The sequence below is a fragment of the Apiospora phragmitis genome, assembly GCF_038363925.1.
Source record: "Apiospora phragmitis strain CBS 135458 chromosome Unknown utg000002l:1.0-5516284.0:1.0-5523493.0, whole genome shotgun sequence".
Taxonomy (NCBI): domain Eukaryota; kingdom Fungi; phylum Ascomycota; class Sordariomycetes; order Amphisphaeriales; family Apiosporaceae; genus Apiospora; species Apiospora phragmitis.
This window is the reverse complement of record NW_027117400.1, coordinates 3,493,313-3,520,163: the sequence shown is the minus strand read 5'-3', so window position 1 is coordinate 3,520,163 and position 26,851 is coordinate 3,493,313. Positions and strand designations below refer to the sequence as shown.

Below are 26,851 nucleotides of genomic sequence, written 5' to 3'. Positions count from 1 at the left end.
ATGGCCGGAGGCTTAGATCACCGCTGTTTGAATCGTACCTGCCGCCGCCAGCCTTTTCAAGGGTCTCTTTCTGTCTCAGCTGACAGGAACAGTGAACCTAGGCTGGCCCGAGTGATGACGAGTTGTCGCTACTTTTAGCCAGAGAACCGCATTGCCAGCCCAACTTTGTTTCCTTTCGTTTCCCATCAATCTTCACTCATTACATGCTATTCATCACTATCACTAAGTGATGGGATATCTTACTCCCGCGCAATACTTGGATTCAACAGTGCTGTAAATCATTGTCTCATTGTATTTGCACAACCACCCGCGCGTTGACCCCTGCGACGCTTCACGCTTTCAGTTCCAGCGCACCATGGCTAGTGGCGAAACATCACCGTTGCTATCGACAGCAACCGCTGCCAAGGGCAAGTCGCCAGGCAACACCTCTGGAGAGACAACTCCACTGCTCTCCAGCACATCCGATACCCCGCGATACGATGGAGATAACGACGAGCCCGATAATGAAGGGGCCTCCATACGGTCGCATTTGAGCGATGGCTCGTCAACACACTCCCAGAAGAAGAACTCGACACCAAGATGGCCTTCGTTCATCGCCATGGGCGTCCTAGGCCTGATGGTCATCGCCATCATCGCTGTAGCTTACATCGTACCGGATGCGGTGCAAGAATACGCCAAACAAGCCGCCGTTGTTGAGCCCACCAGCCTCTCGCTCGAATCCATTACAGCAGATGGCTTGAGAGCAAGAATACAGGCCACTTTCCGTTTAGATGGAGCAAGAGTCGCAAACGACCATGTGCGAAGGGTGGGAAAGGCAGCAACGTGGGTTGCTGGTCAGCTTGGGACTGAGGAAACTACCATTGTCGTGACGCTCCCAGACTACGAGAACCTATTGCTAGGAACAGCTACTCTCCCTCCGTTGGTCATTCGTCTTAAGGATGGCGACGTGACGGATTTCGATTTCGTCACCGACCTTGTTCCCGGCAACGTGGAGGGTATTCGATCCATCGCCAATGAGTGGCTGGAGGGGAAGCTTGGTAGTGTGCGTCTTCGGGAAAGGCAGACCTTGCTCTCAAGTCTGGCCTTCTACCTCTTGGGACGCACAGTGTTGCAGAATCTTTGGTTTTTGAAGGTCAATCTCTCTACCGTTCCTTCTCATCCTTCTACCTGGGGCAGAAAGTCTTCTTCTAGGATATCCAAGACAATGTATTTGCACGTATCTCGATGAGCATCCACTAATTGAATTACAGCCAAGAAAATACCCGCGATGCCTCAATACAATATCACGCGTCTCAATGTAAAAGATGTGCCAGGCCCTGGAGACAAGCAGTCTATGTTGGCCGAGGTAACCGTAGTTGCCCGTAACGAGTACCCGCTCAAACTCGATGTGCCCGAGCTCGCTTTCGAGATCCTGGTTCCCGGTTGCGACACGGATGATCTCATCGTTGTTGTGGATGCAGTGACCAGCGAGACCTTCGTAAAGCCTCGCTCCAATGTTCAAGCCGACGTTCACGGACTCATACGTGAACTGCCGGAGTCGTTGACACGCGACTGTCCCAACTCAAGATCATCACCCCTAGATATGATACTCAAGCAGTACATCCAAGGAGAACCTGCCACCCTTTACGTGCGCGGTAGCAGCAGGCCTGATGGCAGCACGCCTCGTTGGGTTGCTGAAATACTATCTAGTATTACCGTTCCTGTGGCGTTCCCAGGTAAAAGCCTCAATGGGTTGATCAGGAACTTTTCCATGTCGGACGTGCATTTCACAATGCCCGATCCTTTCGCCGACCCGGATGACCCTGCTTCAGATCCAACGGTTTCCGGCAATATCCTGGTCACTGCTGGTCTTCCATCAGAAATGAACTTCGGCATTAATGTCACCAAGGTCCGAGCGACTGCCGATGTGTACTACAAGTCTGAGAAGCTTGGCGAGCTCGACATGAAAAAATGGCAGGATGCGAATTCCACTCGGGTTGAAGCAGATAAGCACCACGAAGCTTCCTTGGAGATCGGCTCCCGCATTAAGGAGACGCCACTCAAAGTCACAAATGGTACGGTCTTTGGCGACGTGGTCCAGGAGCTCCTATTCGGCCAGAAGGCTATTCGGTTGGCTATCAAGGCTAAGGTAGACGTGAAAGTCGAAACTTCGTTGGGTCAAATGGTTCTGAAGGAGGTGCCAGCTGAGGGCATGATACCAGTAAAACGTCCGTCTTCATCGTTTTAAGCCTGTCAGTCGCTCTTTTTGGGTGGTATGTCTGTTATGACAAGCCAGATTTCCCTCGCACCGCCTCGCAAGGTTTCTTGAAGCTAACTGTCTCCCAGCACTATCGAATGGAGGGGATTGGATAGGCCATCTGGCCCCAAAGGTTCGGTCATTGAGAATTTTAGACACCACTTCTACTTCGATTACCCTTCAGGCACTGGTGAACGTGACCAATCCTACGCCATATACAGCAACTTTGCCTTACGCCAACATCCATGTCTTGCACAACGACACAGTTCTTGCAGACGCAACCGTTGAGAATGTGGAAATTGTGAAAGGAGATAATACTGATCTTTTAGTTACGGCGACATGGAACCCATCTAGAAGTGGAGAAAGCGGCCACCAGATTGGTCGAGATTTGATTTCTCAATACCTTTCTGGGTTCAATACGAGCATCACCGTCAAAGCACATCGCGATAGCATTCCCGGCCAACCCATCATTTGCGAAGGTCTCTCAAGATTCAACCTGACTTTGGCGGCTCCAAAACTTGAACTGCCTGGGCGGACTCCGGAGGAAAAGTCCCATTTCATTCGAGATGCAACTTTCCATTTCTTCTCTTCGACGGCAACTTTCACCTTGGCCTCGCCATTGGACTTCAACACCATTTACATTGATTTTGTCAATGCCACCGCCTTCTATAACCACACAGAAGAAATAGGTCGCATTGTACGTGAGCTACCATTCGAAGCACCGCCCGGCCAGTCGACCACGCCTAGGCTGCCAGTACAGTGGTCAGTCGGGTCAGTCGGCTACGATGCGGTCCGGAAGGCATTGGGCGGTAAACTGAAATTGGATGCACGCGCCAACGTCGACGTCCGTTTGGGAAACTGGAAGGAGTCTGTTTGGTATATCGGAAGGGGGATAGGCGCACGTGTACAACTCTAGTAGCAGATTGTCCACAGCATGGGTTTGGCGTTCACACATAAAAAGGATAGCGTTGTTTTCATTGGATTAAAGATAGGACACATACACACCGTGAATCAGATACAATGGGTAACAAAATATAAGTATTGGTTAAGTCAACTGCAGAGTCACAGAGTGAGGTATTGGCGTTTGGCCCAGGCCAAGTCATTGCCCCTTCACCTTGGGGAGCAGTGAAGCCCAATTACTGGTGTATTTGAGCTTGTATACTTGCGCTTTATATGAACAAGTTGGACACGAGATAAATGTTGAGAATTTGTCCAACTCTCTAAACACCAGAATGTAAAGGGGGGTGGCATGTGCCTTTGTCAACGAGGCACCGACGTGGAGACAATAACAACCCCACCATATCTCGACGCCGCGGGCGTTAGTTAGATCATAGGCCACTTATCGATAAAGCTCTTGTTGATTGCCTACCAACTTCCAAACACCCATCGTTCATCACGAGGCCCAGCTATTTGCAAACGTACTGAGATACTAAAGCAAATTACACATCTTACGGGGTCATTGGAAGTCATCCCGCGGAGTCTTGCCAGAATGAGCCACCAGCGCTATCCGTCGATGGACCCAGTCAAAGAACCGCATTCGGTCTCTCTCAAAGTACTACGGTATAGCTTCATTGAGAGTCTGTCGCGACAAGATGATTTCCCGGTTAACATAAGTCTCGTATAGGCTATCGAGGCCGTCCCTGGTGCCGCAACACACTCTAGCCGCACCCTCGGAACTACAGTCAACCACAAGCTCTGCAGCAGACGACCTGGTTCCCGCGTCGCTCGCCTACCGGTCACCGCCGGGACGAACCCGGATCCCTTCTTGCTCACGCCAATCCTCAACCTCCCACCATCGTTTGGATCGGCGTACGTAGGCGAAACTTTCAGCTGTACACTATGCGCGAATCAAGATATCCCACCCGAGCCGCCCGCGCCAGCGCAGCCACCTGCGAAGGTGCAGTCACAGAAGAAGTCGATCCGAGACGTCAAGATTGAGGCAGAGATGAAAACCCCCGGGTCAGCGTCAGTGCAGAAGCTCCTCCTGGGTCCACATGGCGAGGACGGCACACCGGCAGCAACACAAGAAACGGGGGTGGCAGATGCGGCGGGCGCCGGCGGCGTAGATCTCGAGCCGGGCCAGACGCTACAGAAGATCGTAAATTTCGGCCTCAAGGAGGAGGGGAACCACGTTCTCGCGGTCACCGTCAGTTACTACGAGGCGACGGAGACGAGCGGGCGCACGCGGACGTTCCGCAAACTGTACCAGTTCGTCTGCAAGGGGTCGCTGATCGTGCGAACGAAGGTGGGTCCGCCGCCCTACAATACGGCCACTACGAGGAAGGGCTTCAAACAGGCGGAAGACGAAAACAAGCCGAAGAAGAGGCGCTGGATCATGGAGGCCCAGCTCGAGAACTGCAGCGAGGACGCCATGCAGCTCGAGCGGGTGGTCTTGAACCTGGAGACGGGACTGCGCTACCGCGACGCGAACTGGATCGTGAGCGAGAGCACGCGGCCCGTACTGCACCCGGGGGAAGTCGAGCAGGTGTGCTTCGTCGTCGAGGAGGACGGCAAAGGCACCGTGCTGGAGGACAGCGAGGGGCGGGTCGTGTTTGGTGTGCTCGGGATCGGCTGGCGGACCGAAATGGGCAACAGGGGATTCCTGTCCACGGGCAAGCTGGGTGCTAGGAATACCAGATGAAGAGAGTAGCCCCGAAGGACATGTCACGCGAGAGAAGCCGACAGCCATTGAAGATACCCCCCTATTTACGAGTGACAACCAACACTGGACAGTTCCCCTTTTGACATGCAGTTTGTGCCTGGGAGTTTTCAATCATGTTTTCAACGGCAAATGGTTTCTACAGCCTGGCTATGCTTGGAAATGTCTAAATTCAACCATTATCATCTGTATTTGAACCATGGAAGGCTCGGAGTACGAAACAGAATGGCAACATATTCATACCTATAAGATCGATCGATGCCAAGAAGTAAGGCCTGATAGATGATAGATGATAGATTAGATGTGCGCCACTCCGCAAAGAGCGAATCTGGGCCTCATACAGCTTGGCATCTCGACCATAGACGGACCTTTCTTAAGGATGGACACCGTTGATTTGGTTACATATGCCGAATTCGCGATTGTCTTTGCCCTCCCGTCTATGACCATTCACTCTTCTTCCTTGCCTGTATCGATTGCACGTGCTATTCATCTCCATGTTTATCTCGGTGTTCATTTCAAATGGAGTCGCTGGGTCTTAAAACTCTACATGGTTGATTGATAGATTGATATATATCTCCGAGGCACGCCGCGTAAACTCAGTTCCGCCGGAACCGCCGCAACGGTATCTAGTGGTAGTTCATCGTCCAAAGTCGACTGACAAGGTTTTGAGGTTATAATCAGCTGGTCTCTCCAAGACGAATCGGTCCGAGCCATAACCATAAATGCTCATTTCAACCGCGTACTTGCCGCGCCTCAACTGAGCTTGGCGGCGGGAAAGAAAGAGAGTGAGAGCCAGAAGGGAAGAGCTAATACCCACGTCCCGTATCTGATGATCCAGGACGCCTCTAACCCCCCTGCCTGTTCGCCCATGGCCGTTCTTCGCACCACGCAGAGCTAAGTAAGTCCCACCCTTCTCGTCGGGACCGTGGCGACAGAACGCGTCGCTATCGTCCTTCCCTGGCTGAGCAAGGATACCATTATATGTATCGGAGGTTACCTGTAGATCCATACGGGGTGGCTTGGGCCGGGCCAAACCTTGAAAGAAGGATCTGGAAAAGTAGTCAGGGGGCAGCCCCGTTCAGCTTGGGCACGTTATTTACTGCTCATTGGTTACCGGACGGACGAGAGAGTCAGTAGCTCGAAGTGTGCTGTTGGTTGTGTGTTGCAGCCTGCGTACCTGCGTTGCACATCCACGACGCTGTAACCCTTAGCAGGCACGGGTTAAGGACAAAAACGTGGTTTACACGTCACGACAAGGAACACAGGACTGCGACTGACTCAGTATTCGGTTACATAGCCGGAAACTCCTAAACAACAACAACAACAACAACCGCGTCGGTCTTTAATGCTAGCAGCCGTTGCGATAGAACAGCGTAGCTTCGGCAGGATTCGTACATGATGGACGGACAGGGCCCCGTTTGCCATGACTCGGGAGTGACGACCAAAGAGGTGTTTCAGTTTTCCCTTGCTCTCAACCACCTGAGTTGTACGTACATATATGTAGGCCCATCTGGGAAGACGCCGTGAATACTCGATGAAAACGGCCTTTAGAGTATGCGACAATATCTTAAAAAGCACCATCGTCACACAACAATCTACCTACGTATATATGTACAATATGGAATTAGTCACTACCTACTCCGTACAGCTAGAACCTTTCCTTTTGACGACTCGTGCGACGCTATATATAGAGCAGGATACGGGGTCGTGGACGTCAGAACCCATTAGCAGGCACCCATGCGGCTTCATGTCGACTACTATTGCTATATGGAGGTATCACATGTCTCCTAGCAGGGTAAGGCATTGTAATAGTCGATGGATCATGTTGCTGTCCCACAAAGCAGGTTGACGTGACGCAACTGGGGACAGCCCTGTTCGTCCTTGGTTCCCCTACCCGTCTGTTGGTTACACACTGGATTCTATACAGCGATCTAGATTGATCTGTCGCGTGAAGGTGGCTTAGACAAACGCGACGTGGCGCGCCATACGCACGCTCTGCCCAGCGGCCGGCATGGACAGAACAAGATTGGCCTTCCTCCTTGAACGATTGTTGATCATGCACGCGGACCGTTATCGTCGCGACTGATTATTATGCCTCATGCCTATGCTTCCGACATCCATTGGCTATCTACCTACCTGCTTGCTGACCTATCCTTATTACTTTGGATACACACTTGCATATTTGTCCTAGTAATTGACTGAATGAAAGTGATAGGTCGCGTGCCCCATGCTTCCGTTGGATCCGTCTTTGCATTGCTTGGCTGGCAAACATGCTGACCAAATCCAGATCCAGTAATTCATATATGTACTCCTTAACCTGCAGGACGGGGCATAACCTCCTGTCCTTCAGGGGCAGATATTGGGATTGGGCATCGTACAGTATCTACATATCAACAAAAACCGCAGATCGCCCATTATCACTTGCAGCTGCGGATCTCCGCCCCCTCCTCGCCCTGGTTAGAAAAGCTCAGGCGCTCTTGCAAGCCGCCCACGGACCATTATGCCCCTGCCCATACATACTGTAGAAGTAGGGGTCGTTGGGGGGATCTGCGAGGCGCAAATACGTCACATTGGCCCGCGCAGATTGAAAGAAAACACCTAGCAACCGGTGCTTCTGCCCAGCGGTATCTATCTGGACGCAGCCAGTTATTTCACGATCGCCGCCCAAAATCTCTGTCCAGAAGCCAGGCACCAGGGGCAGAAAAGCTGCTTACCCCTGGCTAGACACAAGCTAACCTTACTGCCCATTGAGGTTTCCTCTCGTTGCCGATGCCCAGACCGTCATACTCCAGACCCGGTTCTGCCGTTTGTGGTGGTCACGCTACTTGCTGGGCCAGGGCTCCAAACTCACCGCTTTCTTGACCTTCTAACCAGCTCACTGCTCCAACATATGATGATCTGGATGATGCCTATTCGATCAGACACTAGGCAAGCTGCTGCTTGTTTGGATATCACACACATATCCAGACCAGATTGATCTGCCTGTCGCCAGATTGGGCTTGCAGTACGTGGATGAGTATGTAATGGGCCAAAGGAGGAGGCGGCATCTGAAACATACAACAGCGGTTGCTAGCCAGGGGTATCTGCAGTGGCGTGCTGTCTTGGATTAGCCTAGTCCTTCTTGCACCGCTGACGGGCTTGGGACCGTGTTGAAACATAATACTGATGACAGCCGGGAAAATTAATTGACTGCATACATCTGTCACATACATACCTACGCACATCAAATACAAGTTGGAAACAAAAAGAAACACCAATCCTCAGAGACATGGCCGGCCGACCTCGCAAGAAGAGCAGGCAGGTTCATTCATGCGCGATCGTGGCCTGAGCGCAATCCCTGAGATACTGATTTAGATTTCTTGACAGATGCATGCTGGCTCTTTGACGATAGCGAAGGATTGACGTCCACTTCAACTGTAGCCATCCCCACTCGGGGCCCTTCAGGCGGACCCCATTGCCCATGGCAGCACCGGCAGAGAAACGGAGAAACGCCAGGAACCCAGGGCGAAAAAGAGATGTCTCTCCGGGCGGCCCCAATACGAGAATTCTTCGTCCGTCCGGGATGAGAAGAGGGTGCAGTGCGTCGTTTGCGCTGTATGTAAGTCCATGTAAGTACTGTAAGCCGCAAGTAGGTATTTATTGCATGTAGGCGACCGATTGGGAAGCAAACCCACGTCGGCGTGCCCAGACAGGCATACATACACATGATCCTGACGACTGCCTACTACTTGCCTGCCTTGTAAGCACATGCACACGCACGCACAGGGGGCCAGCCAGGAAAGGGGTTGGACGGATGGATGGGTGGCGCATCGGGTATTTTGATTTGGTGTTCGTTTGGAGGCTCAATCATAACTGCCAGGCACAGAGAGTTGTAGCGATATATTAGTTGCTTTGGCTCGATTATTGCCCGATAAGGAAAAACGCCATTGCGCCAGCCAACCAACGTGCGCGGAGGCCAGCAGTATCATATGTTTCTTTCTTTCCATCCATCCATCCATTACACACCCATACACCCCTCGTTCGTGGAATACGGCCAGCAGGCAGCTCGATAGGCTCAGAAAATTTCATTGTCATCGTCGTCGTCGTCGTGTGCATGTGCCTACTGTGCCTGCCTACATTCATACTCATACCATCCTAGGCCAGATGTAGGGCGACTTTCGTTACGGCCTCCTCCTCGCTATTACGGTAGCCGTGCCGACGACCGAACGTAACCCAACGCAGACGCTACTGGCATTCTTGGGAAAGCGCTGAAGTAACGGCGCTGACCAGCCAGCAGCCGCGATCGACAACGGGGGAGTTTCCTTTAATTTTTCTAGTGACAAATTGGTAGCCTATGGTTTTAATCTAGGTAGGGCCACAGGCACGGTAGGTAGCATCGAACACGGGGTGTTCAGCAGACCCCGTTCTCCGTTGTTCAGGGGGCCAGCAGCCAGGGGGAGGGGGAGGGAAAAAAAAGGTACAGATAAATCTAGGAGTGGATGGTGGTGGTCTACTGACTGCTAGCGTGAAAGCCCCCCCCAACCGTTCCATGCAGTCGAGCAGTCTTGGGAAGCCTTCCAGGAGCTGGCTGGATGGATGGAAGGACTGACAGGTTGCAATTTTTTTCATCTTCTTTCCTGTTCATCCCTTGGATGACTTGTTGTCTTTTTGAGGTTGCACAACACCTGAGAGAGCCATACCTTTAGTAGAATGGGAAGAAGACGTGATGTTTTCCGATTTGTCTAACATCTCGATTCCCAGGCATGTCTAATAAGTTCGGACATGCCTACCGGTAGAATGTGCTTTGCCTGTCCACCGGCTTCTCCATCTATCCACACATCACACACAGGAAACGTACGTGTAGATTGTATGCATCAAATGGATCACACTCAAATTCAAGACAGTCCCGTCTTCTTCCCCTCACAGGTATCCTCACCTGTGTCTGTGCAGCAATCTGTGCATATTTATGTATGTATGTTCTTGACTATTTCCCTGTCAACTCGACGTACTTACATTCCTACTTACCTAACCACATGAAATAACAAAGGCATCACTGTTTCGTATGGTCTATCAGGGGCACTTACTGTACGTACATCAAATTGATGTATGAACCAATGTGAAATATCGATCGTACGTTCATGTCCGTGTAGCTAACCATGATGTACCTACACTAGAGTAGCTGGAAAACGCACCAGCTCAACCCAATTCACGTTCACGATGCAGCTAAAAAGTGAGTCTGGGTGCAAGGTTGCACTAGCAGAGCCCAACTAACAGCCAGGGTACAGGGGTCCCAGGGCCACCCAAGGCCCAAGGATGGGAATGGGATGAAAAGATGAAAGCCGCATCAACTCGACCGCTACCCGCTCCATTCGTTCAGGCTATCGACTCACAAATTATCCACCTGCCCACCACATCCCTCGGTAGCACTACTATGCGCATGGGCTGGCGGGCTTTGGGTTGGTTCGCCATCCATGCTCGTCCAAAGTGGTGGTATTTGATGTGGTAGTAAGGTAATGTGATACTGTAGTCGTTAGTTGTACTGTACCGTCCCCGTCCCCGTCCCCCCTACCGAAAGGAGGTGGTGGTGTGTGTGGACTGATTTCGCTTGACAACAACCTCCCCAAGTTCGATACTCCCATTCTCGACTCGACTTGCACTCCCTTCCACGGCAAACCCCCAGTTTGATGCTCCTACTTTCCTTCAATACATTGATGATTCCGGCCCCTCAAGCTCTGGTTCTGTCATTGCATCTGCATGCGCGACGCCAACGTCCACTTCTTGGATAACAGCGTTCCTGGTCACCGTTGCCCAATCGAAGAGTCCGGCTATTCGAGGCTCCAACGACGGCACCACCACAAGGGGGGGTTAAAAAACACAACAGCTCCTGAATGGATGCAGGCTAAAGCTGGGCGTGCATCACAGCCGCATGAGAACGTGGAAAAGTACTTGAGTACTTGATTTCCCAGACTTCATTCACAACAAGCTGCACCCCTTGTGCAAAACTGCAAACAAAACGAGACAGGGCAAGCAAAACACCGAGATAGAGGCTCTGTAGCTGTAACAAATCTTGTGGCTGCCGAAAAGTAACAAGCCTCCTCTTTGCGACCATCATACTCGACAAACCGCGAGTTCGTCCTCTTCCCGACTACGCTTGATCAACTTATCACCCACGACAAGACAACCCCGAGACGAGTCCTGGGTCCCCTCTATTGCACCGCATTTTGCCAGATGCCCACTTGGTTGCATCGGGCTTGACGATCCTATTTGATTGCTCCTCACCTGCCTCACCTGAGGGTTTTATAACAAGACGACACTCGCCCAACACTCCTGTTCTTGGGTAACAAAGAGTCCCGCCCAAGGAAAGGCCCTCGGGTTCTCTCGACTATCCACCCTGAAACATCCCCCCAGTTCCTGCTGCGAGTGACACCCAAGAAGATCAATTGCCAGGACACAATCGCTGGAGGGGGCGAAGAAAACCAAGAAACCACACGACACCTTCGAATGCTTCTATATTAACCACCTCGCACATTTTATAACTTGGCCAATCTTAACTGGCGGTGCCATTCTAGGGCAGAGAGGGAGCTGACTCTCCCCTCAACTTGACATGCTATGGAGGGCAACGCTCCGGCTCCGCTTGCCGATTACTTTTGGATCGCAGGCATAGAGACGATTTCGTACCAAGATTTCCTCCCACCACTATCCACGCCCACTCAGGTCGACTCGACAATTACCGAAGATGGCGAGCCAGAAGAAGACGAAAGCCCCAGTCGCGACAGTATCGGAAGTCCACCTCCAAAAGTCACTGCCCGCCACTCGAGGCAGAACTCCGGCAACCGACTTTCTAAACAGTCGGTACAATCTGCTTTAGAAGAGTTGGACGGGAATACGAGGAGTAATAGGAGCAGCGCCACGATCCGCCCGAACCCAACTCCTGGGGCCGCCAATAACGAAGGACTGGGGAACTTCCTGGGAGATTTTGATTTCGACAAAGCTCTCTTCAAGTTCGCAGCCGAGAGAGAGAATTTCCTCGAAGACCTCAGCTTCAGCGCCGGCGCCAAAACGCACTCGCGTCCACCCATGGTCAACCCAAGAACCGAGCGGATCAAGGCAGATTCCAATGGGAGGATGAGCCCCCTGAAGAACATTCGTGGGAGTATTAGAGGAAGCTTACGGCGCGGTATTAGTTTCAAGGATATGAACAGCATGCGCCAAAAGCCATTAGTCCCGAAAGCTGGTATGACCCCCCTTTCCTCCCCTGCTTTGGCCAATACTTACGATGTGATACTGCAGCTTCGATTCGCACGACTAAGCGACTAAGTAACTACAACTCTGTTATACCGCCGCCGGAGCCGCTTAACTTGGATCCGGACATGCACCCTCTAAAACGACGCTTCGAGCCTGAATTACTTGATCGGTATCCTCCTCGCGATGCGACAGAGGAGCTAACTAGGAGAGGCAAATTTCCAGATTATGTACCCATGTTTGCCTTCCCAAACGACATACAGATTGTCTCCTCCGACGATCGTCCGCGATCAACCTGGCATGGCTTCACAATGACGTCGGATGACAATTCTAAGATATATGGTATCACCGTCATTGTTTGGACAGCGGTGCCGGCGGACGTTGCTGAAGATATCGAGAGAAGGTGTGAGCAGTGGAGACAGAACCACATGACGGAGGAAGAGCGAGAACTCGCCGCGAGCTTAGGTGCACGACTGGCAGCCGAAAGAGCACACCTCTCCCAACTGCTCGCCAAGTTGCCAACTATCCCGTCTGGGTCCGCCGCCCGGGACACTCTGGATGATCAGATAAGCTCGGTTGAAGAGAAGATCAGTTTGATGACGGAGATGCTGAGACCCCTGAGACATGGTGCTGCTTCCAAAATTGACGGCTTGACCGCGGGCGAAAGCGGTCTGTGGACCCCGCGCGCGTTTGGTATCCTTGGAAGAGATCTCAGTAGACTCACTTTCTGGAAAGATTGGCTGAGAGCCGTGATCGTCCCCATGTCGGACGGTGCTCTTCTGCGTGTACCAGCCACTTCTCCGCGAGTTGGTAGATGGCAACCTCTCGAGCGCTATATTATCAACCTATGCGCCGAGGCTTTTAGCCCACTGGGATCCAAGACTCAGGTCGAAATAGGTGTGCGCGAGCTTCGATTGTATGCGCGAAAAGAGGCAGAGAACGAACTTCCTCAATCTCGAAGCACAGACATCTACGCCCTCTTCAGATCGCTGTCTCTGGAGAACATCGTTGCCCTGTTCGAGTATGCTATGTCCGAATCGCGCATCATCTTCCTCAGTTCGCATACAGCGATGCTGCATCTTGTTTGCCATGCTCTCGCCAACTTGTTGTATCCTATGCAGTGGGCGAGTATATTTATCCCCATTCTCCCGGCCCGACTGTTATCTGCGTTAGATGCACCGTGCCCGTACATCGTGGGCATTGAAAGGAGGTACGACAATATTGAGCTTCCCGAGGATGACTATGTCCTGGTAGATCTAGACAGAGACACGGTTGATGCAACTTCTCAACCTCATCGGCTGCCGAAACAGATCCGGCGCAAATTGATGTCTCTTCTGCAGGTAGCAGCTCCTCACAGTCTTCGCTACGGCGTCCCCAGCGGACCACCCCCTTATGCGATGGAATCGTTCCCATACGATGCGTTCTCTGCGGAAAACCCTGCCATCTTTGATGAAAGAGCTCCTCCAAGCACATTAGGGAAATGGGTTGCGCAAAACTCTTCGACATTTGGAGAGCCCAACTCGACAGAAACCCCCAAGGCGCCTTTGTTCAACGCCTTCAGTCATACAAAACCAGTGGCCCCTGAGCGCCCGCAGACCAGCAAGTCCAATAAGACAAGCCCTCCAAACTCGGTGTCACCAGTATCGGTTAATTTCCCGGCGATGCCCACTACGCCCATCTCCCGGAGCGATTCGGGGTTCGCACTCGCGGCAACGCTGAAAGAGAAGCGATCTGCTGGAAATTTCGAGGAAAAGGCACGAAGAAGTTCATCATTTGGTCAGCCTCCCACGCATCGACCTAACATGCCGTTCCTGAACGGCCACCAGGCAAATCTCTCCATTTCGGCTATCTCGGTGGACTCCAAGTCTTCATACGGCGGGTATGCCCCTTCTACTATGCGCAGTCTACCATAGCAGCCTCGACCATCATGCCGAACATGCTGGTACAGCCTGTACATGATACCGAGACCACAGTGTGGGTCGAGGGTCATTGCTTTGATTTCAATCTCCAGGATAGCACGTCGCAATGCTCGATTTGTGACGAACGTGCAGAAGGGGATGGAATTTATAAATGTCAAGGATGCACTGCGGTGTCCCACGGACGCTGTCTAGGCTGTGTCTCACTCGTCTGCCCGGCTGCCTTCCACGCTGACAAAGTCCGGGCTGCCTTCGTGCGCTGTCAAGCAAGCCTTCTCTACACGTATCGAAAATACCTGGGTCGGCCAAGCAAGGATCAGAGGAATGCCGGTCAGTTGTATGCGTTCGACATGAATGGTTTCATCAAGAGCATGCCATATGACCAGCAAGAGTATGGTAGAATGATGAAAGAAACACAGAGTAAGTATAGCGTACACCAACACGGCCATTGAGGATTTGATCACTGACACAACGTCAGCTTTTAACGAGTTTATCCATGAACGAGAACTTAACCCAGCTACCAATCCTGCTGTCCGGCTTTTCGACGAAATAATACTGGCAAAGAAGGCAAGGGGCAAGCAGGGACTCTCGTCGGGGCTGTCGAGGCTCGGCACCATCAGGGCATCCCACGGGCTTTCGCACTCGATCCCAGGGATGCAAGGATCGTCCAAACACAAGCCCCAAAGCTACCTGAGCGATACGAACGACCATATATGGAGGACTGCTTCTGTCCCACTGCCCAGCGCCAAGTTTGATGGCGATTACAGGGCCATCACGACACGGATACCCAGCAAATTAGACCGATCGTTGATGAAAGAGCCCCGGGCTATCGAGGGGGTTCCGCGACCTGAACAGCGCAAGAGGGGCTTGATAAGGAAACAAGTCCCCAGTATGATGATGGGTCCCGTATCGCCAGTATCGCCCAACGGCTCTTGAAAATACATGCAAAGCACTGCGTTTGATCGATTTCATAGATGAATCGCGGGCCCATCTCCAATGCACGCCATACTTCGCAAAGCAAATCGATTCTGGGTTTTTACCTGTTGTTGTTCTTTGATGATTTGGCACAACCGTATCTTGTACTACTACTACCGCGAAGTTGACGCACAATGGGCCCGGCCAGCCCTACGTAGAGAAAGGGAGGAGGCTTGTGTTTTTATGCCAGTTCATGCGAGAGACAGAGATGTACGATGATTCTATCCGGTTGTTCCGGCCATGGCGAAAATTTCAAGACGATCCGATGTAATGTTTACACTACCGCTCGCCTTCACAGGTCGTGTTTGCGTAGGAGAGAAAAAGACGTGGGTTCGAATGCGTATCATCTTTACAACCTGGGGAGTTGGGGTATGGGGGAGCGCGCATCAAAACTTTGATATTTTCTCTAACGCATCTTATTCTCTTCCCACCATGGAACTGATGAGAGGACTGCGACAGATCAAGTGGTAGATTCGTGGACCCCGAACAGGTTAGACAATGCGTCGTCCGTTGCCAGCTGGGGTGGAGGTACGAGAGCCCTGATAGGCGCCTCCAAAGTCGGGCGGAACATATAGAGAGAGAGCAGATGTGGTGGGTGAAGTTAGTTGAATAAAGCTGGGGTAGATCGATCACATATCATCTGGGTGATGGCAGAAGAAGAGCAGGGGACCCCGAAGCGCCGGCCTCTGGGAAAGCAAGGATTTAGACAGCGCAGCGTTTAGGAGTAATGTCTGGTTATACTTTTAATGGTATATCAAGCCTCATATTGGCTGTAGAACATCAAACTCTCGTTATAGTGGCCGTAAGTTCTGTCCCTTTGTGTATTTGAGTATTGTGGTGATGATTATTCATTGTATTTATTTCGTAACTGCAAGGGGTATAGTGAATGTGCTGGTGCATAGGGGTCTTGCTTCGGGTGACCAGCCCATACGCTCAGCATTGTAGACGCTCTCAACCAATTCTAGAGTACACTGGGTTCACTGGGCTCTCTCTCTCTCTCTCTCACTAAGTGCCGGGATAACCTGCTTTCTCACCGCTCTTGAACTCAGCTATAACAACTGCTCATCACCCTATACGTTGCTTCCAACGCATATCGACGCTGGCCCGTAAAAATGTGAATAGGGAACAAATATAGTTTGATGCCGTTTCCCCATTATGAATGTATAATTATTTTCTTTCCGTTTTATGAGCCACTGGGGCCGCCGCCGCCGCCGTCTTGCGGTTTGGATTTGGGCTTGGGCTGCTTTTCGTACGCATTCGGGCTCGGCTTCTTCGTCGGTTTCCTATTGCCGCGTCTCTGGTGGCGGCCGTCGCAGTTCTCGCCGTCGTGGTCATGACCGTCATGGTCGTCGTGTTTGTGTCCCCTGTTCTTCTTTCCCTTGTTGCTGCCCTTGCCGACCCGATCCGCGTCCCCTGCTCGGTGGGCCGCCCCCGAGTCCGAGTCTTCGGAATCGGACGACGACGACGACGAATCGTCCTCGCTGCTGCTCTCCCCCACTTCCCGCGGCTTGTGGTAGATGCAGCACACCTTGCTGCTCTTGCGGCCCAGGCCTTCGTTGTCGACGGTGCCCTCGGCCCACTGCACGCGCGGGCCGCGGTCGCTGGTGCTGCTGGGCCCGCCGCGCAGGCGCAAGATGGGTTCCGAGGTGGTCGGGTCTATGGTGACGGTCTGCGAGGCGGTTCCCGGGGTACGTTCGTTGACGTTACCACTGGCGCCGCCGCTACTGCCGCCGCCGGGGCGCTGTTGCTGTGGATTTGAACTCGACATATTGTTCTTCTGGCTGTGCTTGTCTGTTTCTTCGCCTAACATGGAATCAATCCTTAGATGGGCAGTCTGTATGTTCTCTGTAGGTGTGTGTATGTAGCTCCAAAGAAGTCAAGTACAGTAGGCGCAAGGCTTATTCAGCAGATTTCATTTGTGGAGTGGTAAGAGAGAATGAGTGCCTATGTAAGTGTTGCAGTGACAGATGGTTGTAAAGAATCCCAGGATATGCGATGCGCAGTGTTTATCTAATCGATATCGCGGGGTGAATGGTTCTTTTTGCCCCGCGTCATTGTTTTGTTTTCGGGAAGGCACAGGTGTAGGCTTGGCAAGGGTCTTGCGAGACTGGACGATCCAGATCAGCAGGAGCTAATCGCCATCTACCTAACTTAAAACCTTAGTGGGTGTCTGGTACAAATACAACTAAGAATAAAGTACATATTGTCATAGTCTGTTGTACATGAGTTGCGATATGGCATTTCAGCCTGTCTGCTCCCGTCTTATCTTCTTCTCCAGCTTCTTCTGGCCCTTCATGCTCTTTCGAGGTCTCTTCCTCTGCTGGGCTGCCGTGACCAGAGGTTTGTTCAACAGCCATCCGTTCATGGGCTTGCGACATCCAATAAACCTGCCCTCTGGACTATAGACATCCACGATGGGCCAGTTTGGCTCATCGCCTGGCTTGATCGGAACAGCTGCTACACGGGGTGGCACGTACGTCTTCTGCCTTCTACTCGGATCCTCCCCAATGGCCTCTAGCCTTTCTAGCGCAGACAGTGCTGTTGTAGTTTTCGGCTCTGCTTCTGCTGCTGCTTCTGCTTTTGCGCCTGTTTGAGCCCAAGGCGATGACGACTCTGACTCCATACGAGACAAGTCTTCTTCAGCTACCGCTGGCCTGGTGAAGAGATCCTTCTTTCGTACTTGCGCTACCACTTCAACCCAGCCAACACCTTCGATGAGAATGTCAGTCGCCAGAACGCGGTAGGGCAGATGGTTGACCTTCAAACCCACGGCGTCCCTCCTCGTGAGAGGACCAGACCGTTCCTTGGTCACATCCCACTTGAGCGGGTACGAGCCCGCTAACTTGATCGTTTCGCCAGTACCAGTCGCTGTGATAGTATCGATATTCAGCTCACTCACTTGCCGCTGGAGCTCGTCCGCTTTTTCGGTGGCAGTCAAGTGTGGCTGGATAGGCGTGAATGCGTATGACAGAACAATCGGCCCGGGAACGCGAGGTGTGATTCGAATAAGCCCGCCGAGCAGAATGGATTTGCCCTGTTTGACGACCATTTGTTCCGGTACAATGCGGGATCGCATGAGTAGTGATGAGCGGTGGTCCGGCTTAACATACTTTTCTAACCCTGTTCTCTCTACTCCAGGCAAATCAATGAGCTCTCCCCGTCCGTTTCCGAATGGAACACGGATAGGTGATGCTGTTGTTCCCGGGAGATCGGAGACCAAGGGCATCGCCGGGTATTGGCTCTCGGGTGCAGCCGGAGGCAAAAGAGCAAGCTCGTCGAGGTCCTGTTCGTCCATTTTGACGCCCAAATCATCCCCCGACTCCTCAGAGCCTCCTGCCCTTGCCGACGTAGAACCTGTGTTGGTGACTTCCTTCCCATACATGTCGATCGCAATCTGGTGGCGACTCGGGTTCCAATCCATCCGGCCTTTGGGGAAAACGGCTTCAAACAACTGGCTCTTGCCTACGTTAACCTTGCCAACCATCCAGCCAGCACCACCCCGCTTCCAAATATCTTCTTTAAGCTCCTTGGTCCACCAACTTCTTCTGGCACTAACACAGTGAACATTGCCCAGACGAAGCTCTCTTCCCGCCCTTCCCAGAGCATCTCGCAACACTTCCCTCAGGTACGGCATCAGCCTGTCGACTCTGAACTTGATGGGCCCGAGAAGGTCTGCTCTAGTGATGATGAAGCTCATCTCCGTCTTCTGGTTGTGGAAGAACTTGCCAGCCTTGGCACGGCGGTTCTTTGTTCGCAATGGCATGAGATCCAGGAGTTGATGAATCTGAGGCAAGAGAGACATGGGGAAGTCGGCGGCGTCCAGGACGTGATATACGTGATTGTACTTATATGGAGACTCGGCAAGCGTATCTCGGATCGAGTCCATGGTAGGATGAAAGATGGAGTTTCCGGTCTGGTGGTGCATAAGGTTATGGCACCGATCGCACAGCGGCACTTTTAGGGGCCTCTCTTGAGCTACAATGAAGCATGTCAATCACGAGTTCCGGAAGGCGAGTTCAAGGGAAGTACATACGTTCGGGTTCTGGCTGGGCTGCTAAAGTAGGAGCAATGTCCTCGACGTCCAAGCCGAGCTTCTCTATCTCGGCCTCGTCAAACTTTCGAAGGACATCTTGATACACTCCCTCCTCTTCGCGGTCTCTGATAGCTCTCTTGCTCCTAGACTTCTCCAAGCCCAAGTACCAACGCACAGCTTTTCTACCTAAATCATAGTACCCAGGCTGGTCCGATGCGAAAGTTTGCGACAATGCGCCGCATCCTGTACATTGGGTAGGAAGATCTCTAATGGGCACAGGGTCGGGCTCGGGCACCCCCGAGGGTTCAATCAAGGCACTATCGGTAGGCTCAGCTTGAGTCTGTACACATCGCCGCTGAGCCTTCCATGATGGAGGAGGGGTTCGCAAGGTCGTTCGGGGTCGAGACAGATTATGATTATGTCGGTTGCCAAAGGCGGGGCATAAGAATATAGGTAATTGAAGAGAACTGGATCGCTCAGCGGTCCTTAATGAAGACCCGAGCCATTTGGTTGATATGGCACGGTGCATCTTTGGTTTTACTGCCCATGGACTTAGGGTAGAAGACGATGATGCCGGTGCCTTTTGAGGAAGCCGATGCGAAGCTCCCAAAATTTCCGGGCTCAATGATTGTTATCGGCAGCGATAAGGCGGGCCTAGAGCTCACCTAGAGCTAACAGGTGTGATGCGCCAATCCCAGCGCTGGTTTCAGCGCTAAATCCCCTAAAAAGATACAAGCAACCACTGGCAGGATCAACCTTCGGGCCGTATTCCATCAGAGAGCTTGGAAATTTATCGATTTGCGACTGTACGTCTACCCCATGCGACGAACGGTGACATAGCGACGAAAGCTGCCCAACTGCCACCAATTCACTGTTTGAGAGGAGCATCGTTGCTCCAATTCAGTCAAGATGGTGAACCCGGGAAAGCGTATGAACATATTAAAGGCCGTAAGTCGCCGCTACGGCCTGATAATGTCCTGGGAATAGCTTGCTAACTCGTCCTTGCAGAAGGTAGCCCTCCTCCACATATAAAGTCGGTACACACGAACGAAGGCGTATTGACATCGATGTTAGCTCCTGAACTTACGGCATGGCCCTGGCGCAGCAATTCTCCCGCCGGAGATCTCCAGATTACATATGGACTTCGCTTTAAGGTGGAATGATGGACATTTGGGACCCAGGTACGATTGGTCGGCTGCAGTCGTGTAGGAGAAAGCAGAGCAGCATTCTGACCGGGACATTACACAGGAAATTCTGGAAAGATTGTCTACCTCGGCTCAAATTCTGGAATCCAGCGATTCCCATGATCGTCAACCGGTCCACGAATAACGCCGGTCCAGCCACCCTATCCATCTACTTCCGCCAGGCGGCGGCGGCGGCCGCTGCCGCCCCTACCACACCCGCCGGCAAAGGAACCCACATAACGCCGCTGGCGCAGCAGCCGCACTCGAGCACGACCAACGAGTGCACCGCGCCGCCGCCCGAGGAGGGGGAGCGCGTCGTGACCATCGAGATGAAGCACCAGCACTCAGACTACATCCTGGCCGAGTTCCTGACCAAGACGGGCGCCACGGTGCTGCGGCCCAGCCCCGACGAGCTGAACGAGATGCGCCAGACCGAGGACCTCCGCGAACGCGCCGCCATCGACCGCTCCATCATGAAGAAGTACATCGACGACAAGCGCCGCGAGGAGAACCTGGTGGCCCGCGCGCGCGAGGAGGCCGAGGCCATTCGCCTGGCCAACCAGTAAAATCAAACCCGACGAAAGGAAAACAGGAAAGTTTACTGAGCAGGTCGATGGCGAATTCTGGGGAGGGGCGTTGGCCAGGGGTCGCTCTTGGTCGTGTTGGTTCCGCCGAAGAGCGAACAACAACAGACCGAGGACAGGCACTTGCCTGTAATGTACGACAAGGTGTAGAATATTGCATATACATCGTGCGTGGACCGAGCAAGGGAAGCAGGACGTGCCCGCATGTTTTGTACAAAAATGACGAAAATGGCATTTCTAAGAGTACAGCTATATAACCAACCAAAAGATGAACAATATTCAAGCAACCAACAAGGGACAGGACATACTGCGGCCAAGTGTACACAACCTGCAACAACGCGATGGACCCCACGAGTGACTGGAAAGGGCATGCATAGCTTCTACTACGTAGACATTTCTAGAGGATTGTGTTGATGAATGTTCACATGATATTAACTGTGTGTATTTTACGTCCCTTGAAGTCGTCACGGTTTCAGAAGAACCTGGCATGCTGATGAGAAATATCACTTGGAGCTTTTCATGATGTAAAACTGCCGTTGGTTGAGTATAGCATATATAATTATTCGTATCTCATACTGCGTTTCTCATGTCTGTTTGAATAGACCCATCCTTATCCATATTACATTTACAAGGAATACTCGGCACCATGTTCTCCCTTTCTTTCCCTCTTCGACTTAACACAAGACAAAACAGATAATACTTTAAAGCTCTACAGAAGAGAGACGGACCAGAAAAGCATTCATCGTTTACAACCGGGTATCGTTTCTCCCCCTCCTACTGTTGCCGCGTTTGTTGTTGTTGAGTTGGGCTTTTTTTAGACCTCCGTCTCAACATCAGGCTCGCGCCCATCCAGGGCCCCGAGCTTGGTGACGCGGCGGACAGCGTACTTGGCCTCGTCCTTGGCGAATTGGATGTTGCGCATGGGGCGCCACTGCATGAGGCCCCGGTGCTGGCGGTGCAGGTCGCGGCTCTTGTTGCGGTAGTCCTTGTACGCCGTGATGGGGTTCTTGCTGCCGCTGCTCTTGCGGCTGTGGCCCGAGCTGCCCGTCTGGTTCGTGCGGTTGGTCGTCGCCCGCGTCATCTCCGACCCCGCGCCGTCAACGCTCTGGGACGACGAATTCCGACGGTGGCCCGCTAGGTCGTCGTGAGCCGGCCCCGCTGTATCGCCGTCGGCGATGCCCAGGTCCGTTTCCTCGTGGCGAAGGCGGGTTGGTGACATGGGATCTTCGTGGCTGGAGTCTTCGTCCTCGTACATATCCTCTACTTCATCGTCTTCCTCGGGGTCGCCGGGCTGGCCGCCCATGAACTGGACCGGGTCTTTCCCGAACACGCCGCTCCAATCCGTGCCGTCCTTGGCGAGCCACTTCCGCTTCTCCTCCTCGGTTGCATTGGCCAGGACGTCGCGGCCCTGGGTCAGCGAGTCATCATGCAGCTGCTGGATGACCGGAGGGAGTTCCTTAGAGACATCCTCTTCTCGGACGCCCTCGGCGTAGCAAGCTTCCCAGGTTTCGATAGTCTCACGCGAGTCATTGTCGCTGACAAATCGGAGATGATCCTGGTCGGTACCGGCCTTGAACTTGGCACGGAAACGGAGCCGGCCGAGCTCCTCCATCTTGATATCGGGGATGGACTTGAAATTCTCCTCGGTGATGAAGTTCTGCGATAGTCGGACACCGTTATTGCATCGGAAAATCGGGATATCAAACTCCTGGTCCTCGCCGTCGACAATCTGCGACAACCACAGAGCTGCGTAGACGTCAACATGTCGTCGGCCAGCAGAGTGGAACTCGAAGAAAATAGGCGACCGGTAGCGATGGCGAACAGGCAGTCTCGGTCTGTAGTTCTTGTCATCGCCGCTAATGTTCCAGCTCATGGTTTCTCCCTCAACATTACACTGCTCTCTCTTAATCATTCCAGAACTTCCACCAGTGCGGAGCCGGAGCTTAATCTTGCCCTTGTCAGTGTAAGTTGAAGTGATCTGATCCGATGTGAACTCGAAAGTGCCAACGTCCCATCCAAGCTGGGGCGGCGGCAACTTCAACTCCACGGAACGGAACAAAAGCGAGATGCGGATTCGGCCAAAGCCCACTCCGCCATCCAGGGGATACCATCGAGTTGACTAAGCGATATTAGTATAAGCTCGTAACTTTTGACGCTGCCCAGAAAAACACTTACCTGACTAGCCGTCTGCAATACATCGGTCAGCTTCAATGGCACAACACCCAGGATGGGGTCATGCTGTCGGTTACGAGAGTCGCGGACCGTGACGGTAACAATAGCGGACTTCCAATCACGGACAAAGCGCTCCGTACCAGCATTGAAGATGGGCTTGGACGAAACGACCTTGGTTCGCGTCTTATAGACCAGCTCATCGTTCAGCAAAATTGTGCAGTAAGGACTCGGCAGCTTTTTGCTCGACTCCTCCTTGATCTCGCCAGCATCCTGAGCAGGTTCGTACTCCTTGCCACCCTTCCGCTTGCCGCCCTCGGACCCCTTGACGTTAGCAAGCTCGAGGTTGACGATCTGGTGGACGACGATGGACAGAATGCCCGATGGCCAGAGAGGGTCCGGAGGCGTGTGGATGACAGCGTCCTCCTCCGCAGTGTCGATGGCGCCCTTCTCATCTTGCAGTTCCTTCTTGTCGCGAAGCTCGACCGGCAGGCTATGGTCCTTGCCATCCGTTCGCAGAGCCGCGCGGAACTGCGTCTTTCCAAAGTAGCCGACCTCCCAGTGCAGCTCACCGGGCATTTCGCTGTCGGCCTTGACACCACGCAGCTTAGAGACCTGCGCGTACATTTTCCCCGGGTGTTGAATCAACTTCTGCATTGACAACTCGACCTTGCCCACGACGTCATCGGCAGAGGACCGATCCGAATCCCAAAGCTCCATGGAGAGCTGCTCGTCGGCCTTGATGAGGTCGGTTGTGATCATGAGGGCACATGTCTCCTCGAAAACAGGGTTCAGGTCGTCTTGGATGACACGAGTGCAGTACATGGGCTTGCCAAACTTGGAGAAGCTGACAGTCACGTACGGATCGGACCCACCGCCCTCGGAACCACGAGCGTCTTGCTTGGATAGCCCTGTTGCCTTGTGGATGCGAATGAATACAATTCCCATGGCGTTTGTTTCCTTTTGGATATCGTCGCCCTGGAGCATCTTGCCCAGATCCAGGGTCATACTCTTGGGAGCGACGTACATACTGCAAGCTGCTTTGACAGCCCAGTTGACGAAGTTGGAAATCACGGGTAAGTTGAGAATGTTGACTCCACGCTCGATCATGGGAACACAGCCGGCTTGGACCTTGGGGACACCCATGAGGGTAAATGTAACAGCTTTGAGAAACGGGGGCTCAGGAGTCATTTGCAATCTCAGTCGCACAGTCCCTACCAAGCCAATAAGTTCGACCCCTAGTTGTTTGTTAGCAGTGGTACTCCATATTGGGCGACTCGGTTGGCTTACAGATGGGCAGAGGGACACCGAACAACCCTTTCATACCCAGGTAGAAGATTAGTTGCATGCCCATGTTCTGGGGGTTGGTAGCGTTGCCGCTGGACTTGGGCTTCGCATGGTATGCAAAGGAGCATTCCAAGTTGTAGTAGTCACCACCCTCCTCGTCAGCAGCAAGCTCCTGAGGGTCCTTGATCTTCTCGTTATTCTTGTGCATTTCGTCCTTGATGTCCTTCATATGGACATCAGGTAGGGCCCGAAGACTGAGGATTCTGATGGGGTTGTTTCCCTGCGAAATATCGGCGACTTTGACGTTCTCAATGATGCCGGGTACGGAAGCTTGCATGACGTCCTCGAGGGTATCCGCAACACCCGAGAACATCTCGGGGTTAATTAAGCCCCAGACGATGCCGAGAAGCGTGTTCATCCACTCGACCGACTCGGGGATTAGATTGGCAGTGGCGAACTCGCCACGCTTCTGCTCGCTCGACCACTCGATGTCCCGGCCCTGTCTGACCAGGTCCTTCATCCATAGGAAGACACCAGAGGCAACGACAAGACCCAAGGGGATCAAGCCCAAGAGTCTGCCTCCGAAGAACTTCCCGATCAAGACGATGCCAAAGAATATGCCAGCGCAGAGAATAGTCGCCCGCTTTTCAATGATAACGTACATTGGGTCGTAGCTGACGCTGGGCGTCGGGTGAAATAAGATATTTGTCTTCTCTCCATGGATAGGGACGTCTGAGGTGGAGCCCGTGGCCACAGGGTCTGGCGGGGCTGTGACATCCTGGGCTTCTCTATACTCCTCGCCAGATTGTGTAGCTTCTGTCTTGACTGTGGTCTCCTTGTCGAGATTCGCATTCGGGACAGAGAGCTAAAAACGGGATCGTGTAAGCGAATCATAGCTAAATCGCGGCGGGAGAACGTGGATGCGGTACAACTTACCATGGGATTGTCCGCTGCCGACATAAAATCCGTTTCGACATCTGTAATCTCGACTTCCTTCCCAGTCACGGGGTCCGTAACGATCCGGCCTTTTGGCTTTTTCACCTCAGGCTTGTGGTCAGTGACGCCTCCATCTCGACCCTTGCCGGCCTCGATTTGAGCATCTCGTTCCCGCTTGTCGCGATCGAGAGAGGCCACGAATTCATGGATGTTGGGTACGCGATTGCGACCAGAATAGTGACCACCCGGCTTGTGTTGCAGCTCGGTCTCCATGACGAGCGCTGGCTTTTCGGGGTCACCAGCGAGAAGATAATTAGCTGGACGTTATGTTGTTGAGGAGACCGTAGTGTATCTTCTCAGTCAAAGATGGTGGGGTCGTCTCCTGCAGCGAACGTTGAGAGACGGCGGCTGTGATTGTGTCTAGAAATCGCAATCATTATATTAGTTGAGCACGAGTCAGTTTAACAAACTATACATACCTATTGGTTTTACGCAATTGCAACGTCAATCGGGTTCTTTCCCGATCAAGTAGGCTCAGCACAGGCAGCAGCTCTCTCTTCACCTCTGTCAGCTCTGTGACACTCGTGTGGGAGTAGGAGTAAGAATGGACTCCGTTAAAGATGTATATTAGGAAAGATATAAGGTAGGGGGGAGGGATGGTAGCCGGTCCATCTATCTATCTATCTATCTATTTTCTTCGCTTCGAGCAATGAAAAAGCAAGCTAATACTACGGTGCCAAGTTGGCGGCTTGTTGCATCATCGTCAGTCAGTCAAACGCGTACTTGTCTTTGACCAATTTCGATGTATGACGTAGGTGTGGTGTTCTGGGCAACAGTTGAAAGCTGGAGTACAAGGGGGGACAGGGGGGAGAAGAAAACAAGCTTGCACAGGTGGATACCCGCCTAATCAAGTCAACAGCTGAAAAGGAATTTACCCACGTCGCCTATACATATAGAAGTGCTGGGGGTTTTGGGAGTTCTAGGCACTTAGCAGCTTTGCTTAGGGGGCTAGAGGGGCCTCTGTGGAAGGCCGATCTGCTGATTGCTGCCACATCTCCCTCGCAGTAGCCTCGAAGCAGGTTTTCGATGACACCACCGTATATCTCATACAAGCAAACAGCCGTCCAGCCAAGCAAATAAAAGCAAAGACAATGGGATTGAATGAGCAGCCAGCAAACCTTTGGGCTTCTGAATAGACTGTAGTACCACCTGGCACCAACAGACTAAATACTGTAGTAGTACATACGCACTTACATGTCTAACCTAAGCTATGTGGATCGGTCGGGTGCGACTGAACATCCCCTCTCCCTCTCCCTGGTCCCACGGGAGCCGATCTACGACAAGGATCTAGCCATTCAGATTTGCGTCATTGGCGCTGAGTGAAACCAAATAGCACCTGCCTGGCATCGCGCTTCCCTTAGATTGGCGTTACCCATCGCCAATCGCATCGAAACCGAGTTGTACGTGAGATGACTACCACGCTCCCCATCCTTTCATTAGTTCCGTCAAGTACCCTGTCCACCTGTCCAGGAACATGTACATATACGCATACCTTGAGGGTCTAGACCTGAGGAAATATTATCCACCTACTTGGCGTGGAGAGATAAGATGTATACTCTTGTCTCGTGGATGGTATTTGTTCGTATTTGTC

At 52.5% G+C, this 26,851-nt stretch overlaps 9 protein-coding genes across 9 annotated transcripts; 6 read left to right on the top strand and 3 right to left on the bottom strand.

Moving 5' to 3' along the window:
* Positions 1-355: 355 nt before the first annotated feature.
* PG994_001879 (uncharacterized protein) lies at positions 356-1,228 on the top strand (the record flags this gene model as incomplete). Its single annotated transcript, XM_066853288.1, has 1 exon — positions 356-1,228. The coding sequence occupies one exon, from the start codon at positions 356-358 to the stop codon at positions 1,226-1,228; it is 873 nt and encodes a 290-aa protein (XP_066721429.1).
* Positions 1,229-1,267: 39 nt separating this feature from the next.
* Positions 1,268-3,152, top strand: PG994_001878 (uncharacterized protein; the record flags this gene model as incomplete). The annotated part of the gene is made up of 2 exons (XM_066853287.1): positions 1,268-2,207; positions 2,326-3,152. The coding sequence occupies 2 exons, from the start codon at positions 1,268-1,270 to the stop codon at positions 3,150-3,152; spliced, it is 1,767 nt and encodes a 588-aa protein (XP_066721428.1).
* Positions 3,153-3,725: 573 nt separating this feature from the next.
* PG994_001877 (uncharacterized protein) lies at positions 3,726-4,877 on the top strand (the record flags this gene model as incomplete). Its single annotated transcript, XM_066853286.1, has 2 exons — positions 3,726-3,839; positions 3,861-4,877. 2 exons carry the CDS (start codon positions 3,726-3,728, stop codon positions 4,875-4,877), a joined length of 1,131 nt encoding a protein of 376 aa, XP_066721427.1.
* A 5,214-nt stretch (positions 4,878-10,091) lies between these two features.
* Positions 10,092-10,743, top strand: PG994_001876 (uncharacterized protein; the record flags this gene model as incomplete). The annotated part of the gene is made up of 3 exons (XM_066853285.1): positions 10,092-10,104; positions 10,160-10,379; positions 10,500-10,743. 3 exons carry the CDS (start codon positions 10,092-10,094, stop codon positions 10,741-10,743), a joined length of 477 nt encoding a protein of 158 aa, XP_066721426.1.
* A 740-nt stretch (positions 10,744-11,483) lies between these two features.
* PG994_001875 (uncharacterized protein) lies at positions 11,484-14,029 on the top strand (the record flags this gene model as incomplete). The annotated part of the gene is made up of 2 exons (XM_066853284.1): positions 11,484-12,108; positions 12,165-14,029. 2 exons carry the CDS (start codon positions 11,484-11,486, stop codon positions 14,027-14,029), a joined length of 2,490 nt encoding a protein of 829 aa, XP_066721425.1.
* Positions 14,030-16,190: 2,161 nt separating this feature from the next.
* PG994_001874 (uncharacterized protein) lies at positions 16,191-16,775 on the bottom strand (the record flags this gene model as incomplete). The annotated part of the gene is made up of 1 exon (XM_066853283.1): positions 16,191-16,775. One exon carries the CDS (start codon positions 16,773-16,775, stop codon positions 16,191-16,193), a length of 585 nt encoding a protein of 194 aa, XP_066721424.1.
* A 474-nt stretch (positions 16,776-17,249) lies between these two features.
* PG994_001873 (uncharacterized protein) lies at positions 17,250-19,569 on the bottom strand (the record flags this gene model as incomplete). Its single annotated transcript, XM_066853282.1, has 2 exons — positions 17,250-18,982; positions 19,041-19,569. The coding sequence occupies 2 exons, from the start codon at positions 19,567-19,569 to the stop codon at positions 17,250-17,252; spliced, it is 2,262 nt and encodes a 753-aa protein (XP_066721423.1).
* A 380-nt stretch (positions 19,570-19,949) lies between these two features.
* PG994_001872 (mitochondrial 54S ribosomal protein mL61) lies at positions 19,950-20,790 on the top strand (the record flags this gene model as incomplete). The annotated part of the gene is made up of 3 exons (XM_066853281.1): positions 19,950-19,988; positions 20,115-20,221; positions 20,289-20,790. 3 exons carry the CDS (start codon positions 19,950-19,952, stop codon positions 20,788-20,790), a joined length of 648 nt encoding a protein of 215 aa, XP_066721422.1.
* An 832-nt stretch (positions 20,791-21,622) lies between these two features.
* PG994_001871 (C2 domain-containing protein) lies at positions 21,623-25,473 on the bottom strand (the record flags this gene model as incomplete). The annotated part of the gene is made up of 4 exons (XM_066853280.1): positions 21,623-22,927; positions 22,984-24,215; positions 24,268-25,129; positions 25,201-25,473. The coding sequence occupies 4 exons, from the start codon at positions 25,471-25,473 to the stop codon at positions 21,623-21,625; spliced, it is 3,672 nt and encodes a 1,223-aa protein (XP_066721421.1).
* Positions 25,474-26,851: the final 1,378 nt, after the last annotated feature.